A 16,615-nucleotide genomic window follows, 5' to 3' on the forward strand; every position below is an offset into this window, starting at 1 on the left:
AAAGGCTGCACAAGGCCCGACCTCCTGGAGGACTATCACATCACCTAATGGACTGGCTATTTCCTGTTTATCCTTTTTCTCTGTGCTCCAGGAGGCTGACCTGATGGACAAATCAGGGAGCTCCCTGCCTCTGGAAGTCGAGAGGTGCCGTCACCAGCTGCTGAGGAGATGGACGGCGTTGCACGTGGGTTTCTAGTGGCTCGTTCTCAGGTGAGTTTCCTAGTTTGGCAAATTCTAGATTCTACCAGGGCCCTTTCACAAAGCTCTATTTTTTGGCTCGTGGAAACTGTTGCTTAATTTGAGGGTCTGAATCTATCATAGCCTGGTTTCTATAAGATCCTTTTACCTCTTTGTAGACTCTTGACAACCACCTAGTTTGGGTACATTTTTCTACTTGCTGTGTTCTAAGAATTCATCCTATATATTAAATGACATGTATAGTGGATGATTCTGCAAACACCGTAATTTTGTAACAGTGAAATGTTAAAAATATAATATCAACTAGAAGAGTATAAAGTAATATATTACAGTATACATAAATGATATGTACAGTACAATATTACAAAACTATAAACATAACGAGTTGTTAAGAAAATGGCGTTTTCCCTGCAATATGAAGACCTGAATTCTGAGCTCTGTAAGTCTCATACATTAGATGTAGTGTAACATGTTTGTATTCCCAGCAAGGACTAAGAAAAAAAATTAGAAAGAATTTCTAAAGAAGTCATAGAAAGTAATAGAATAACCAATAAATGATACAGTTGCTGAAATGTCCCAAGTAGTAAAATATTTGGACAGCTTTCTTTCTTAGCATGATCCATACATGGAATTTCCCTTTGACTTCCTGATAAGGGTTCGTTCAACACATGCTTCCTTTATTATTTAGGGAGGCTCAAGTCTGTAGCCGGGGTGACTGACTACTGCAGAGCTGTGCTCAGTGATCCTGGACTCCGTGAAAGGTGTGCATTATTGAAGGCAGTGAGACAAAGAGTGTCAGGAACTCCGCGAGGAGCAAGAAGCCTACCTCGAACACAGCCTATTGGGAACACGCTCACCCAAGGTAAGAACGAGAAGGCACACATTTCTTTCATCTTATTTAAAAGTGGAAGAAATAGAGAAGGACTTTTTAATGGTAGTTGTATGTCTGACACCGGCAGCCCTGGTAGAGCCTTGTGGGACTCAGAGATGCACTCACCCTTCCTGGAGCTGAACCTGGGCAGATTCCTCAGTCACCAGAGCCTCGTACTCCTCAGCAGCAAACCTGTCCCAGTCAGAGGGCTCGGGGCCCTCATTTTCAACATCCTGATAGAAGGAGGGATTAGAACAGAGGCAGACGTTGGAAGTAGGTATATTTATGGTGTAAATATCATAAGGCAGTTTTGCTGAAACGTATCTGAAAATTATTTCCAGTATAGTAAAAGAGGGGCTAAGGCAACATCCCCATAGTAATCTGCCCCTGAAATTACAAAGTTATGTATGCAAAACAGCTTACATGCTTTTGGTCACAATTCTCTCTTTAATAAAAAGATTGATTTGTGAATCGTACAATTTTAGCATTTGCAGAAGTCAGGAAGGGACACTGGAGTTGGACAGCTGCGAGGCACTCTGTGGATGCTGGGAACTGAACCTACATCCTCTGCAAGAGCAGAAGGGCTTTTAAGCTCTGAGCATCTCTCCAGTTCCATGATTCTTAGAAGGGAAAAGAAATGTGTGCTTTGTGTGTGTGCCCACGTGATCCGAGTGGGTGTGCGTGCCTGCATGTTGGAGATCCTGTTCTCTTTCCATTCAGGTTTATTGATGGTCTAACATGTTTGCTCATGACAAAGGAGCTTGTTTCTACTCTCATGCAGAATAACATTTATTCCTATACACAGGAATAATTAACACTTGAAAAAAGTGTTACATTATCTGAAGTTGTCTGTTATGGAGTTCTATTGTTACTTAGAAGGGTAAATCTATTTACCACACTACCTTGGAAGTGCATAGCATAATTAAACCAAGGTCAGTGTAGCTGATATTTTTTCAAAACTACTTTTTTGAAACTAACTTTTAATGGTTTGCGACCCTACAGCAATCAGATAGCAATGGAGAGCCTAAACTGCCAGCCTGCTTGTGGGATGAGATGTGGTCTTAGTCAGTCTTTATTTGGAGGCAGGGTCTTTGTGCATAGCAGCTCTGGCTGTCCTGGAACCTGCTAGGTAGATCAGGCTGGGTTTGAATTCAGATAATCCCTTTTCCTCTCCCCTCCCTTCTGCTTCAGACTTTATTGTCTCTTTTCATATTTGATCAAGTACTTTAGACGTTATCTCTTTAATACAGAGTCCTATATGTATAGGCCATTTAATATGCAGCATATAGCTTTTGGTACTCCGGCTCTGAGAGCTCAATTTCAATGTATGCTGTTACCTTCTGGACTGCAAAAGGATCTCTTTGTTCATGGTCCAAGTACTTCTCCAGGTTAAAGAAAGTGTCGTAGAAGATGTGAGCCATTCTGCACCTCTTCAAATCTCGCAGAGTTATTCTGCCTATGGAAAGACAAACATACCTTGTAAATCTCACCAGCAGCTCTTTTGACAAAAGAAAAAGCTCACTGATGTTGAAAAGTATATGTCCATTTTATTATAAATCACATCTTTAAAAAGGCAAGTAATTTTTAACTTGTATATGCCAGTGGCTTTAAAGTACACTCATGATGTATAACCATCAACACTGTAACATTATTCCCCTTAACCCCAAGCAAAGAACTATAGTTTCTTCAAGAAGTCATTCCTACCTCCCAACACCTCTGAGTCATTAATCATTTCTTTTCTTTATGGAAAGTTCTATTTCTTAAATAGTGGATTTGACATTAATAGTCAAAGAGAGAAAGTAAATTCTTCTGTAGTTGGGAAGTCTGTAAAGGCAACTCCGGAACACTAAATACATCGGAACTGCAGAACTCTGTGTTCACTCTGTTTAAGGATGAACAGTGTACACTGCTGTTCCATTGGCCTTACCATCATTAGCTGGCTTCACCAAGTCTAGCATCTGGCACAACAGATCATGAAACGGCAAGGGCTCGATGCCCATGGCTTCCATCCGTTCACACTGCTCTTCATAGAAATACTCTAGTTCATACATGGAAAGTACACCATCTCCATCCACATCCATGCAGCGGAACCAATACTCAATGCTAGGAGGAAAAAGATGTCTGTTAGCATGGACCTGGGAGAGGTTCTTTTAAAGTAAATTTATATGTGTGTTACAGATTATGCCTAGTTTATAAATGTTTAGAGAAAACAATGGAGGGCTGGAGAGATGGCTCAACCATTAACAAGATAGGTTCACAACCAAAAATATAATAAAAAATCCAATGGGAGGTCCTTTCTGCCTTTTGTTTTTAAATTCCAGAACCAGTCATTTCCAAATGCCAATTATTTTGCTTTTTATCTTATATTTTCAGAGCAAATGCTCATATTTCTCTCCATTTTTTGTTTTCAAGAATTGCAGACTGATTTTACCCACAGATGATATTTTGGCCTTTACCACTTCCATTTACTTAATACAGTGAAGCTGTTCATTACTTAGCACTGATAACAGTTCCTTTTCTCTCTCATTTGCTTTGCTTCCCATGTCCTTGTTGTCATATTACCCTTACACTGTCACTCGTTGTTTAGATCCACATTCAATACAGCGGATGTTCTATCAATCCGAGTTTCCTGAAATGCCCTTTGATTCCTTCTGACTTAATCTCCTATGGTCTCTCTGCCGGTTCAGTTTCACCTTGAAGTTCTTTTTACTATTATCTGGGCTCTCACATTTCTCCCATCCTTTCACCTGGCACATTATTTAGTAGTACCTTAAGAAGAGTTACAGTAGGTAAGTCTGTCTGTCTGTCTGTCTGTCTGTCTGTCTGTCTGTGCATCTGTGTGTCTGTGTGCATACATGCATGTGGAGGGCAGAGATCAACATTGGTCATCTTCCTCAATTGCTTCTCCACATTTTGTACAGGGCCAAACAGCCTCTGCCAGTTCACTGCTGAGCCCCAGGATCCACCATCTCCCCTCCCCAGCACTGGATTACAAGTGTGTGCCACGACTGACTTTCTGTTTTTTAAACATGAATTCTAAGGATCAAACTGAACTATCCATAGTTTTTTTGATCTTGCATTTCTTTTTTCCGTTTTAAAATTTTAATTTATTCTAAATACATTCTTACTTTGTCATCTACGAGGCCTCCAACTCCTGGTTCAAGTGATCCTCCTGTCTCAGCTCCTGGGCAGCTGCACAGCAGGCACTTGACATCCCTCCTGGCCCAGATCTCAGATCTGCAAAGGTCCCCTTTCCCAGCCTCTAATTTGGTATCCTGGCTAATTCTAGAATTAAAGCTCAGAATTGCTTTTCCCTCAGATTTTTATCTTTATTTTGAGGGGGCCTCACATTGTAGCTTCTGTATGTAATCTACTAGGATTTTAACTTTTACATATGAGTCCATGTGGCATACAAACTACTCTCAAGGGCAGGCTCCATGCCCATGAGTAACACAAAATCAATTCAATGGTAGTTTTGGAGTTTCTTAGTCTCATGCTTTGTCAGGGCTCCAGCCCCCTCACTCCAACCTCTCACAGGTCCTTTGTGTATATTTTATGGCTTCTGGTTTTATGTTCTTATGGGAATCATCTGTGTGCAAATGTTTGCGTGCCTGAGTCTGTATGTGTGTTTTTGGGCTTTTTCTTAGGCTCTTCTGTTTTCATTTGTTTTGTGCTATCCCAATTAGTTTGTTTTTATCTTATTATTTTTAGATGCCTGTTTGTGTGGATTTGGACTGGAGGGGTGGGGGATCTGGGAGGAGTTGGGGGAGGGGAATTATAATCAGAATGCATTGTATGAAAAAATTATTTTCAATAAAAGAAAAAGGCAGCCCAGCTGGAAGAACATATCCCACCTACAGAGAACAGCTTTTGGGATAGCTTCCACGCCAGTTGTTCGGGGCCCACGTGAAGACCAAGCTGCACATCTCTGCATCTGTGGGGGAGGCCTAGGTCTAGTCTGTGTATGCTCTTTGGTTGTGGTTCAGACTCTGAGAGCCCCAAGGATTCAGGTTAGTGGACTCTGTTGGTCTTTCCGTGGAGTCCCATCTCCTTCAGTTTCCTCCCAGCCCCGCTCCTCCTATTCCCCCACGAGAGTCCTCAGGCTCCCTCCACTGTGGCTGTGGGTTCTCTATCTGTCAGTCAGCTGCTGGTGCCTCTCAGAGGAAACACAGCACTGTTCTTTGGTTTAGGATGTTCTAGCCATCCAGTATTTTTTGTGCTTCCACATGAATTTAAAGGTGCCTTTTCTATTTCTGTGATAAAGAACACTGGAATTTTTATTGGGATGATATTTTGAATCTGTAGATTGCTTTTGGCAAATGGCTGTATAATCTATTTGGGGAATAGAGGAAGGGCTGAGTGACTGTGTAACGATCAGATGAAACCCTAAGCGGACAGCGGATGTGTGTTATTAACATGGGTGTGGCCCTGTCAAGTATCAGTGCGCCATAGCCATGGGAACCTGGCAAAGCCTTCCCTCTCTGGGTCAGGAATGGAGTTGGCAAAGTCTCCCTCTGGTCTAAGTGTGACTGTTGATAATGTTTGCAGGGATGAGTGTGTAGGAATGATAGGTGTGTAAGCCTGGGACTGAGCATCCTGCTCTTGGATGTTTACAGTCTGTGAGAAGACTGCTTGCCTACAGACTCCTCATACCAAAACTAGCCAACCCGACACCCCTCTCCCTAATAAAAGCACTGAAATTCCCCGTTGTTTTGTGATGGTTGGTGTTACTCAATTAGGGTATGCATGGCTCACCTGACCCCAGTCATTTCTCTGTCTTCTGAGGCTCTTTTTATGATGTATTACACTTACTGATTTACACATATCGAATCACCTTACATCTCTATAATGAAGTCAACTCAATCATGGTGTGTCCCTAGACTTTTTGAGTTCTTCTTTTTTCTACCCTTCTGCACCTCTTTTCTTCTACCCTTTCAACCCTCTAGCACTAGATAGGAGAAAAAAAGGATAGAGGAGAAAGGGGGCAATGTTATCACTGGACTCCTTCCTGGTGATTAGGGGTTTGGAGGTCTATGAGGCAAGTTTGATTTTTGCTGTCAGGATATCAGATTTCTTCTTTGCATGTGACTACTTAACAAACCACAACTAATAGCAGCCAGCAAACAACTATCAACTGACACTGCCTCTTGGAGCCTTAGCATTTTTATACGCTCTGAAAAGTCCTAAGATTACAAACATCACACAATCACAGAAACTATCTGCAGCAAAATCACACCCCTGCTACAGCACTGGGCAAATCATAGTCAGCTGCTGTGGACAGCCTGAAGCTGCCCATATTCCACACCTGGGATTAAACAAAAACATATAATACTTCTGTTTTTTTTTTTTTTTAAAGAAATCAAAACAGGGTCTCACTATGTAGCCCTAGCTGGTCTGGAACTCTCTGTATAGACCAGGCTGGCTGAGAACTAACAGATCTATATGCCTCTGGAGTGTTGGGATTAAAGATATGTGCCACAACAAATAAGATTAAAATTTTCTTTTGTGTGTGTTTGTATTTCAGTATATATATAAAAAAATTCAAGTACATATTTTCAAAAACACTAAGTGTTTAATTGTGTGTGTGTATCGGGATATCTACATGTAAGTGCATGAGTCCATGGAAGTTTGAAACACTGGATCCTATGGAGCTGGAGGTACAGGTAAGTGTGAGCTGCCTGACATGGGTGTTAGGAGGTGAACTCAGGTCTTCTGCAAGAACAGTATGTGTTCTTTACGTGTGAGCCATCTCTAGTCCCAATACCTGGGCTACTTTCTGTTGCTGATTGTATTACCAATTTTTAATTGATTCAATCTTGTTTCTTATCATAGATGTTTATAATACTTGGTTTTAAGTAGGTAGTTTGTATATATACATCTATACACTTACATTTACATACTTCTTTTAGATTTTCCTTAGTGGAGTAAAAAAAAAAATCTTAATTTAAAAAAGGTATGGCTTTATACTTTTCTGAACCAGTAGTACCTGTTATAATGCGTCCCTTTTCATTGCTAATTTTAATTTTGTTCTGCTTTTCTCTTTCTCTGTTGGCTAGGGTTTCTTCAATCAGTATTCTCTTTCCAAAGAATCAATTCTTTGTTTTATCCATTTTTTTTTTTTTTTGAGCTGGGGACCAAACCCAGGGCCTTGCGCTTGCTAGGCAAGCACTCTACCACTGAGCCAAATCCCCAACCCCTGTTTTATCCATTTTTAAAAAATGTTTTCATGTCTTTTTCATTGTTTCCTGCCCTAATCTTGATGCTTTAGGTTTTATCTACTGCTTTTGGGTTTGGTTTGTTCTTGCTTTTTGAAGGTCTTAAGATTTTTTTCTTTTTAATTTTAGGCACCTGGAACACATAAATGTCCTTTCTAGGACTAGCTTTTGCATCCTCTGGGTTTGGTATGTTTTACTTTCATTTTATCCAATTCTAGGACATTTTTTGGATTCTTTTTTACGTTTTCAGTGATTCTCTCATTATCCAATAGGGAACTATTTAATATTAAGAATTTTTTGGTAGTTTCTCTTGCTGTTGATTTTCGGCTTCATTTCCTTCTGACTAGATAGAATATAAGAAATTATTTGAACTTTCCAATATCTATTGAGAATTACCTTATGCAGTAATATAATATATAATCTACTATTGAGAAAGTACCATAAGCTGTTGAGAAACATATATATTCTGTAATTCTGGGATGGAATGTTTTGTAGGTCTTTGTTAGGAACATTTAGTTTATGATGTCATTTGACTTTATCTAGTAGTATTTGTTACACCTCTATATATTATCATAAAATGTTTTTATTTTATTTTATGTGTATGAGTGTTTTGCCTGCATGCATACATGTGCACCTATGTGTGTTTAGTGCCTTTGGAGGCCAAAAGTATGTCAGGTCCCCTGTAGTTTTAATTAAGGAGGGTTGAGATCCACCACATGGGTGCCAGGACCCAAACCTAAATCCTCTGCAAGAGAAGCATGGACTTTTAAGTGCCGAGCCACCTCTTCTGACACTTGTATTTATAAACATTTAGTAACATTTATGAAACTGGGTACACCTGTGTTCAGTGCATATGTTTAGATTGTAATTTGTTCCCTTAACCAATACTTACTAATCTTTATTTCTTTTGCTAGTTAGTATTGGAGGTCTATTCTGTTAGACATTAGAATAGGTGTATCTGCTTGTTTCCTGGTTTCCTTTGCTTGGAATACCTTTTCTCAACTTTTACCTTAAGATAGTGTTTATTTGTGATAGTGAGGTCTGTTTCTTGGAGGCAATAAATTGATGGACCTTGTTTTAGATCCAATTTGTTAGTCTGTGTCTTTTGATTGAGAAATTGAAGCTATTGGGCTGGAGAGGTGGCTCAGTGGTTAAGAGCACTGACTGCTCTTCCAGAGGTCCTGAGTTCAATTCCCAGCAACCACATGGTAGCTCACAACCATCTGTAATGGGATCTGATGCCCTCTTCCGGTGTATCTGAAGACAGCTACAGTGTACTTACATATAATAAATGAGAAATTGAAGCTATTAATATTTATACTTACCACTGAAAAGTGTGTATTAATTTCTGTCATTTGTTTTATAGGTTTAGTCTTTTCCTAATCTTCATTTGCATTATCCACTTTCTAGCATTTTTTTAACCCCTGCACCCTCTCTGGTGTATTTAGCATCCTCTTAAGTCTGAAGAATTCCTCCTAGTGTCATCTGTTTGGCTGGCTTAGCTCTTTAGCCTACTGTTGTCATGGAAGGTCATTTGCCGTCAATCATGACATAGTTTTGCTGAGAATACTCATCTAGGCTGGCAGCTGTGGTCCTCCAGAACTTGAAATACATTCAGAATCTCCTTGTTTATTGAGAAATCTTTTGATATTCTGATGTGTCAGGAGCCATCTAGGATAGGCTAAGGCTAGCAAGTGGCCTTCCTGGAGGCAGCCCACTGTTTTTGCATGAACTAAGATGGGTGAGAGGCAAGGTTTCAAGAGACTTCACCTCAGGATTGCTTCTTGCAGTTGACATGCCTTTCCTTTCATTATTAAATTAATTTAATAATCCCTGGGCACTAGCCCACCCTATTGATCAGATTTCCTACAGATCAACATAAAGATGAACTTTCATGAATTAATGCTATTTAGATGAATTAATGATTCTATAGATTGCTGATTGATTCACTAATTTTAGGAAGATAGTTTCAAGAGAATAGTCTTAGTTGCTTTGCTAGAAAGAGGTAATAAAGTTAGAATCAAGAATAGAATGTGTCCACTCCATAATAGTAAAGGTTGCCTAATAAGAAATATAATGAGCTTTCATAATCACACTAAATAAATAGACTTGGGACAAATCTGTGTTCATATAAAAATTGTTGCATTGAGCTTATACTGAACATATTAGAATGAAACTCTGCTTTGAACTTAATATCAACATCCTTCTGTAACTTCCATTTTATGTAATATTTTATCTCTGAGTTAATTTTCTAAAGAACTTTTTATCTAAGAAGGTATAAAAAGTTCAGAGTAAAGAAATAAAATTGTTGAATGGTTTGAACTGGGGAGCTCTGCCCCATCCATCCATCCATCCATCCATCCATCCATCCATCCAAATGTGTGTGTGTATTTGTCTGTACATGTGTGTAGGTATATGTGTATGTATGTAAGCATGCATGAATACTTATAGAGTGTATAACCACTTTGGTGGTTGGGCCCAACAAAAATGTGAATCTGCTAATGTGTAAATGAGAACATGAATGAAAATGTAAACATATGTATGAATGTATATGTGTCTGTGCATATCTACCTATATAAAGCATTTTAGTTCTTTTTCTTTCTTTCTGGCTCACAAAGAGTTAACCAGCCTACTTAGAGAGGCTTCTGGCTGCCTGGACAGAGAAGGGAGTGAGAGCAGTAAATTTTTTACTTAATTCCCCACTGCTAGGCAGCAGGTGTTAGTTGCCCAAGCCAACAGTTTTTAACCAAAGAATAAACAAGGAAGTTTTTAGGATTTTTCTTTAGAAGTTATCAGCATGTATCAAGTATGGTTAGAAAGCTAGAAGGCCAGAGACCATCAGTCTTTAAAGCTACCTCTATGCCCAATGCTGTGTTCTGCTTCCAACTATTCCAGGCCAGGCAATGGGCCTGCCTTTATGTATGATGTGGTGTTTCTCCGTTATGACACAGATTCTGTAGGAGACACCTTGAAGATGCCCTTGAGGCTGGACTGCATGGCTGTGCTTGGCCATGTCCTCTGTTGTGGCAGTGGGGAGCAAGCCTGGTTATGGGAGTTCACTCATGCATTGACAAGTGAGTTAGGGAGAGGTAGAAGCAGTTGGTCGTGTGATATAATATTCTTATTCCTTTTGTTTTTCTTCCTTAGATATGGTGTTTTCTTTTTTGATACAGGGTCTCTATATAGTCCAGGCTATCCTGGAGCTTGCTGTATAGACCAGGCTGGCCTCAAACTTAAGAGATCCTCCTGCTTTTGCCTTCCAAGTGCTGGGATTAAAAGTGTGTATATTTCATTATGTATATTTTTTCAATAATTTCTTCCTGAGTGTGAGAATTAGACTGGGAGATGGTTCATTCTGTAAAATGCAAGCCTGAGGACTTACCTTGGCTCTTTGTAACCCATGAAAAAAGCCCAGTTTGGTGGCTTGTGCTGTAAATCCTAGTGCTGGGAAGATGGAGACCTCAGCCAGTTAGCTTAACTGACAAACCCAGGTCCAAGTGACAGCCCCTATCTGAAAAACAAGCAGCTGGCTCCTGAGGCTTTCCACTAGAGGCTGACCTCTGGCCCCATGTCCACACCTGTACCAGCACATATCTTTCTACCCACATGTACACATCAGAAGTATTTTCTTTCTTCATTCATGTTCTCTAAGTTATCTAAGATAAATTACAAACCATTGTATTTAGAATGGTACTTATTTTAAAGTGCAGCTATCCTAAAATGGCTTATTTTCCTATTTCAATTATTTATAAACACAATACTAAGCATTTCAATAACTTAAAATTTTAATTAACTTTGTGTTTGGAAATTTTGCCTATATGTGTATCTATGTACTACATGTGTGCCTGGTTCTTCTAGAGCAGTGGTGACCTTTAATACAGTTCCTCATGCTGTGGTGACCCCAACCATAACTTTATTTTGTTGCTACTTTCTAACTATAATTTTGCTACTGTTATGAATCATAATGTAAACATCTCATATGAAGAATATCTGATATGCAACCCACAAAGGAGCTGTGACCCACAGGTTGAGAACCACTGCTCTAGAGGCTAGATGTGACAAAGAGCTGTTAACTGCCTTGTGGGTGCTGGGAATCAAATCCCAATCATCAGGAAGAACAGCCAGCGCTCTTAGCTGCTGAGTATCTCTCCAGCCTTTTCAATAACTTTTGAATGCAAATTTACATCAAAGAATGCCTCACTGTGTATAGGACATTATTTTACAGGCAAGAGGTCCCTTTGAGAGGGACCTAGATCTCTGGCCTAACCAGGAGACAGTAGTGGAAAGAAATATGTAAATTTACACTATAAATTCAGGCATAGTGAGAGTCCCAAGGAATGGGAGTGATAATTTCAACTGGGAGCATGAGGTTATGATCTTCCATACTTGTCAGTCTATTGCTGCTGTTGCTTCTTTGGTATGTTTACACGTATGTGTGTAGGTGAAAGTGCACATTTGTATATGCATGTGGATGGCGGAAGTTGATGTTAGGTGTCTTTACCAAGTGCTCTCCACTGTATTTATGAGGGAGGGTCTCTTGTTAAACATGTCTCACTGATTCCACTAGTCTAGCTATTGCACTAAGACTCCTGTCTGTGTCTCCTGGACATTAGAAGCACAGGAGGGTTCTCAGACCACGGCTTTTATGTAAGTGCTGGTGATCTGAACTCTGGTCCTCACGCTTACATCGAATGGCTTTACCACTGAGCCATCCTTCTAGTCCTACAATTTCCTTTTCCTTCCTTCTTCAATTTACTACAGACTAGTGCAGATTATAAAAGAACTAAAATGTGCAGAATTTATCCCATATTTATATTTATCTCAATATAAACACCAGTTCTCTTGCTCACTCCTGGGAGCTGCAGCTCCGCTTTACCTTTATGTGTGCAACAGGCTCCCTTTCACGCCCACGTCACAGCCCATAGCCATGGGCTCTGTGCCTCCCCTTCCAGGACAGAGACAGTGTGACGCATCCTCCTGTGGCTATACTGGGTCATGTTACAAGTGCACGCCATGTTCCTAACAAGCTTTGTGCATGTTTACAAATGTTGGCAACAAAATTTACCTGGTAGGGTTCCGTTTGTCTTCCTCAGAAATCAAAAACCAAACAAAATCTGCATAGCTCATTCTTCCCTCTCTTTGTACAGTTTTCCCTCTGAAGAAAACATATGGTTATAAAATTTCCTGAGCAATTAAGAAATAAAGCAACACCACTCTTTAGAAATTTACTAAATTAAAAAAAACAGAAACAAAAACAAAAGAAGAAAATGATAGCTTCCTCAAGGCTGGATGGTTCAGAAAGCGCAGCCCCTTTGAGGGCTACCTCATCTTTAAGGGTCTGCAAGGTGAAACTAGAAGACATTTGCCTAAATAAAGAAAAAAAAATCCTGTTGCTTTTATGGTGTTAGAGTTTGGCCTTACAGCCCAACAACACAGGCAGCACTCTCCCACCCAGTTACATCCTTACCCTTCTTTTAACTTATTACTTAATTTTTGTGAGACAGGATCTCACTATGTAGCCTTTGGTAGCTGGAACTCAATAAGACCAGGCTGACCTTGAACTCACAGTGTCACCTGCCTTTGTCTCCCAAGTACTGGGATTAAAGGCATGTGCCACCATGCCCAGCTTACTTTTAGTTTTTTGAAACAAGGTCTTATTAAATTGTCTAGGCAGGCTTTGAATTGGCTCTGTGGCCCAGAGAAAGCTTCAGTGTGGTGAGCCTTCTGACTCAGCCTACTAAGTGTCTGGGGATTACAGGCCCACAAAATGGGTCTGGCCCTGGTTTCCCATTTGAAAATCAATGGCATAAGATATTGTTACTCTGCACTTTCTTCCTTCCTTCCTTCCTTCCTTCCTTCCTTCCTTCCTTCCTTCCTCCCTCCCTCCCTCCCTCCCTCTCTCTCTCTTTCTTTCTTTCTTTCTTTCTTTTTTGAGATAGGGTTTCTCTGGCTGTCCTGGAACTCTCTCTGTAGACCAGGTTGCCTGAACTCAACAGAGATCTGCCTGCCTCTACCTCCTGAGTGCTGGGATGAAAGGCATGTGCCACCACTACCACCGACGACTGTATAGTTCTTAGATAAACTATGACTTAGTTTCCCTGCCAGGTTGTGCAGAAAGCTTTGCTAAAATAAGATTATTGTAATAGTTTAGTTCATTTTGAAACTCAAGTTGCTTTATTTCATTTTTCTATTAAATTGTTTTGCTAGCCCACTAAATAAAATTCAAAATTTTATTTTTCATACCTTGTTACTGCTCCAGAAAATATTCTTTCAATAATTCTATTTGATGAAGCTAAATATAAATAAAAATTACAGTTAGTTAGAAATATTCCTTAAAAATGTGTTTTCATTTGCTAAAGGTAAACCTAGTAATCTTCCATGAGAATATCAGTAAATTCTTTCCTCCCTTTCTCCCGCTCTCCTTCCTTCCTTTCTTTCCTTTTCTCTTTCTTTGAGACAAGGTTTTAGGTATCCCAGGGTAAACTCTATCTTGCTATATAACTGAGAATGGCCTTGAACTTCTGATCCTCCTGCTATGAGTGCTGGGATTGTAGGTGTGCACCACTGTACACAGTTTATTTCATGCTGGGAATCAAACCCAGGCCAAAATCTAGCCAAGCAAATCCTCAACCCCTAAGTTCTTTAAAATTAGTATACAAAGATTTATTAATTGAGAACTTCCTACCTTTATACACTCTATTTGTGTCCATCCCTCTCCCATCACCATTCTGTAACTCCAAGTGTCCTTTACTCTGTCTCTCCCAGCCATGGTGTCCTCTTCATTTTAGTTCCCAGTTAGCACTTGTCATGTGCACGTGTGTGTAGGGTTTCCCTGGTCATGGGTAAACTACCATGGTAAACACTTGTCATGTGCACGTGTGTGGGGTTTCCCTGGTCATGGGTAAACTACCACTGGTAAACACTTGTCATGTGCACGTGTGTGGGGTTTCCCTGGTCATGGGTAAACTACCATGGTAAACACCTACGGGACAGTGAGTCCTCCTCCTCAGTAATGATCACCCACCAGAATCTGCCCTGTCAAGGGTGGGACCTTGGGGGCCCTGCCTCCATTTGTGCAGGAATTTTGTCTGAGGTCTTACCTGTACTTTATACTTTTTAGAAGGACGAGGTAGGTTTAAATTATCAACCATTAATTTAGGAAAAAAGATCAGGCAAATGGATGTACCTAACAACTGTTTCGTTATTTATATAGTTGAGTTTCAAGTTAATTCTGAACATCCTGACAACTAAGACAAAAATACACAGAATTTGTATTGATTTTATTGTCCAATAAAACAAGACAAATTTTATCCTAGTATTAAATTTAAAGGGAACTGATTGCTTCATTTTACATTGTTACAGGAACTGCACAAGGTAAAATGGAGAATGCTTCTAAGCAGCTTTAGAAAAGATTCCAAGATATACCAGAGACACTTTTCTGACATTCCCTTCTATAAGAGTCTAAGATACAACATTAAAAGAAGCACCACCGGGGTTGGGGATTTAGCTCAGTGGTAGAGCACTTGCCTAGCAAGCGCAAGGCCCTGGGTTCGGTCCCCAGCTCCAGAAAAAAAAAAAAAAAAAGAAGAAGAAGCGCCACCAATGAATGCTTTGCTGCTGCTGTTGTTGTTGGTTCTACTGGGGAGTTGGACATGCTAGGCATGCAACCTACTACTGAGCGTATCTTCAAATAGAATGTTGGTTTTGATGACAGACCCTAGAAAATAGTTATCAGTATACCTTTATAAATCCAAAATAGCCAAAAGGAGAGAGGGCAGGGGGAGATGGGAAGAAGGGAAAAAAAATAAGGGGAGAGAGGAGTGAAGGGATCTCTAGACCTGTTATTTAACAAGTACCCTAGGCAATGGAATGCATGCTAAAACTTCAGGATTACCAAGGAATTCAAGAGAGGGTTGCAGCTCCCTGAATCTATCTATTCTGCTATAGGAAGACTACAGGCCTGGGCTACTGTGCTTGGCTCTAGACCAAACCAAATTTCAGTTTCTTAAATGTGCAAAAAGCTCTATGAAACTTGATGATCAGATAAAACTAGCTCTATAGGGTGGAGTGAAGCATAATGGTAGAGCTTTGTCAAGCATACATGAGGTCCTGGGCTTAATCCCCAGTACTGCAATCACTCATGAAGTGGGCTTGTCACATCCCATATTCTAAATGACAGAAAAAACATTTAGCACATTAAAGATTTGTTCTCTACTATCTCTAAAATAACAAAGCCTGATTCAAAGGTTGCTCAGAAAACATTTATAGGATACAGAATATAGAATAAGGATAATCTTATGAGAGAAGAATGAATCAATATACCTTGGTACTTAGTTAAGAATACTTCAAAGGGGGTTTAGAGATGGCTCAGCAGTTAAGACTGCTCTTCCAGAGGTCCTGAGTTCAATTCCCAGCAACCACATGGTGGCTCACAACCATCTGTAATGGGATCTGATACCCTCTTCTGGTGTCTGAGGACAGCCAAAGTGTACTCATATATATTATATAATAATATATAAATATTATATAATAATAAATACAATAAATAATTTAAGAAAAAAATTGAGCTTTAAAAAAAAGAATATTAAATATCAGGGTCCAACAAGATGGCTTAGTGGGGTAACTCTTTTAATAAAAGAAAGAAAATGAAATTTCTCTGTAAAGAAATTATCTTTCTGGAGTTTAAAAAGTAAGCTTTAAAAGAAAAGATTTCCTTTGTGTGTCTGTACGAGCATGTGAGTAGTGCACATGCCTTCAGAAGCCAGGGAGGTTGTAAGATACCCTGGAGCCAGGGTTAGAGGAGGTTGGGAGCTATGTAATGAGGGTGCTGGGACCCAGACTCTAGAAGAATAGCAAGTACTCTTAGCCACTGAGACATCTCTCCAGTCCTCCAGAAGCAAATTTTTATAAAGAGTCCTTGAAATCTGAGGCAGAACAGCTTGGTTTACATATTGAGTTCTAGGCCAGCCATGGGAACATAGGAGGAGGTTGGGAGGAGTTCATTTTTAGCATTGATAGAAATATTAAGTGAGAAAGTTTTCAAATAGACTTGCATCTAATTATCAGCTTAATGGTACATACTACTACAAAGACTTCCCACTTTTAACTGGTTACTTACCGTCAAACTCCTTCTCTGGTCTCTAAGTTTAAAAAATTATCTTTGGCTAGGCGTGGTGGCACACACCTTTAGCCCCAACACTGGAGAGGTGCAGGCAGGCAGATCTCTGAATTTGAGGCCAGCCTCGTCTACAGAGTAAACAAACAAACAAACAAACAAACAACCTTTGTACATTCCCATTTAAAAAGTATTGGCCCTATAAAAAGACTTGGT

General features: G+C 39.9%; 2 protein-coding genes across 10 annotated transcripts in view; one reads left to right on the forward strand and one right to left on the reverse strand.

The window, feature by feature from the left end:
- Msl2 (MSL complex subunit 2) overlaps positions 1–16,615 on the forward strand; it is an 86,518-nt gene that overhangs the window by 44,491 nt on the left and 25,412 nt on the right. For 2 of the 7 annotated variants that reach the window (XM_063265600.1, XM_063265601.1), the window contains exons 3-5: positions 92–210; positions 887–1,060; positions 1,158–6,732. The gene's annotated coding sequence lies outside the window, so the exon portion shown is untranslated. Of the gene's footprint in view, positions 1–91; positions 211–886; positions 1,061–1,157; positions 6,733–7,413; positions 14,878–16,615 lie in introns of those variants that run through there. The other 5 variants (XM_063265603.1, XM_063265604.1, XM_063265598.1 and 2 more) reach the window with 4 other exon arrangements.
- Positions 1–16,615, reverse strand: part of Ppp2r3a (protein phosphatase 2, regulatory subunit B'', alpha) — a 138,038-nt gene that overhangs the window by 17,591 nt on the left and 103,832 nt on the right. For all 3 annotated transcript variants that reach the window (XM_006243633.5, XM_006243634.5, NM_001012202.2), the window contains 5 exons: positions 13,528–13,576; positions 12,350–12,439; positions 2,997–3,172; positions 2,407–2,525; positions 1,196–1,302 (listed from right to left, as the gene is read on the reverse strand). In XM_006243633.5, the coding sequence (XP_006243695.1) occupies positions 1,196–1,302; positions 2,407–2,525; positions 2,997–3,172; positions 12,350–12,439; positions 13,528–13,576 (541 nt within the window). The remainder of the gene's footprint in view (positions 1–1,195; positions 1,303–2,406; positions 2,526–2,996; positions 3,173–12,349; positions 12,440–13,527; positions 13,577–16,615) is intronic.

This window comes from Rattus norvegicus, chromosome 8, assembly GCF_036323735.1.
Source record: "Rattus norvegicus strain BN/NHsdMcwi chromosome 8, GRCr8, whole genome shotgun sequence".
NCBI lineage: Eukaryota > Metazoa > Chordata > Mammalia > Rodentia > Muridae > Rattus > Rattus norvegicus.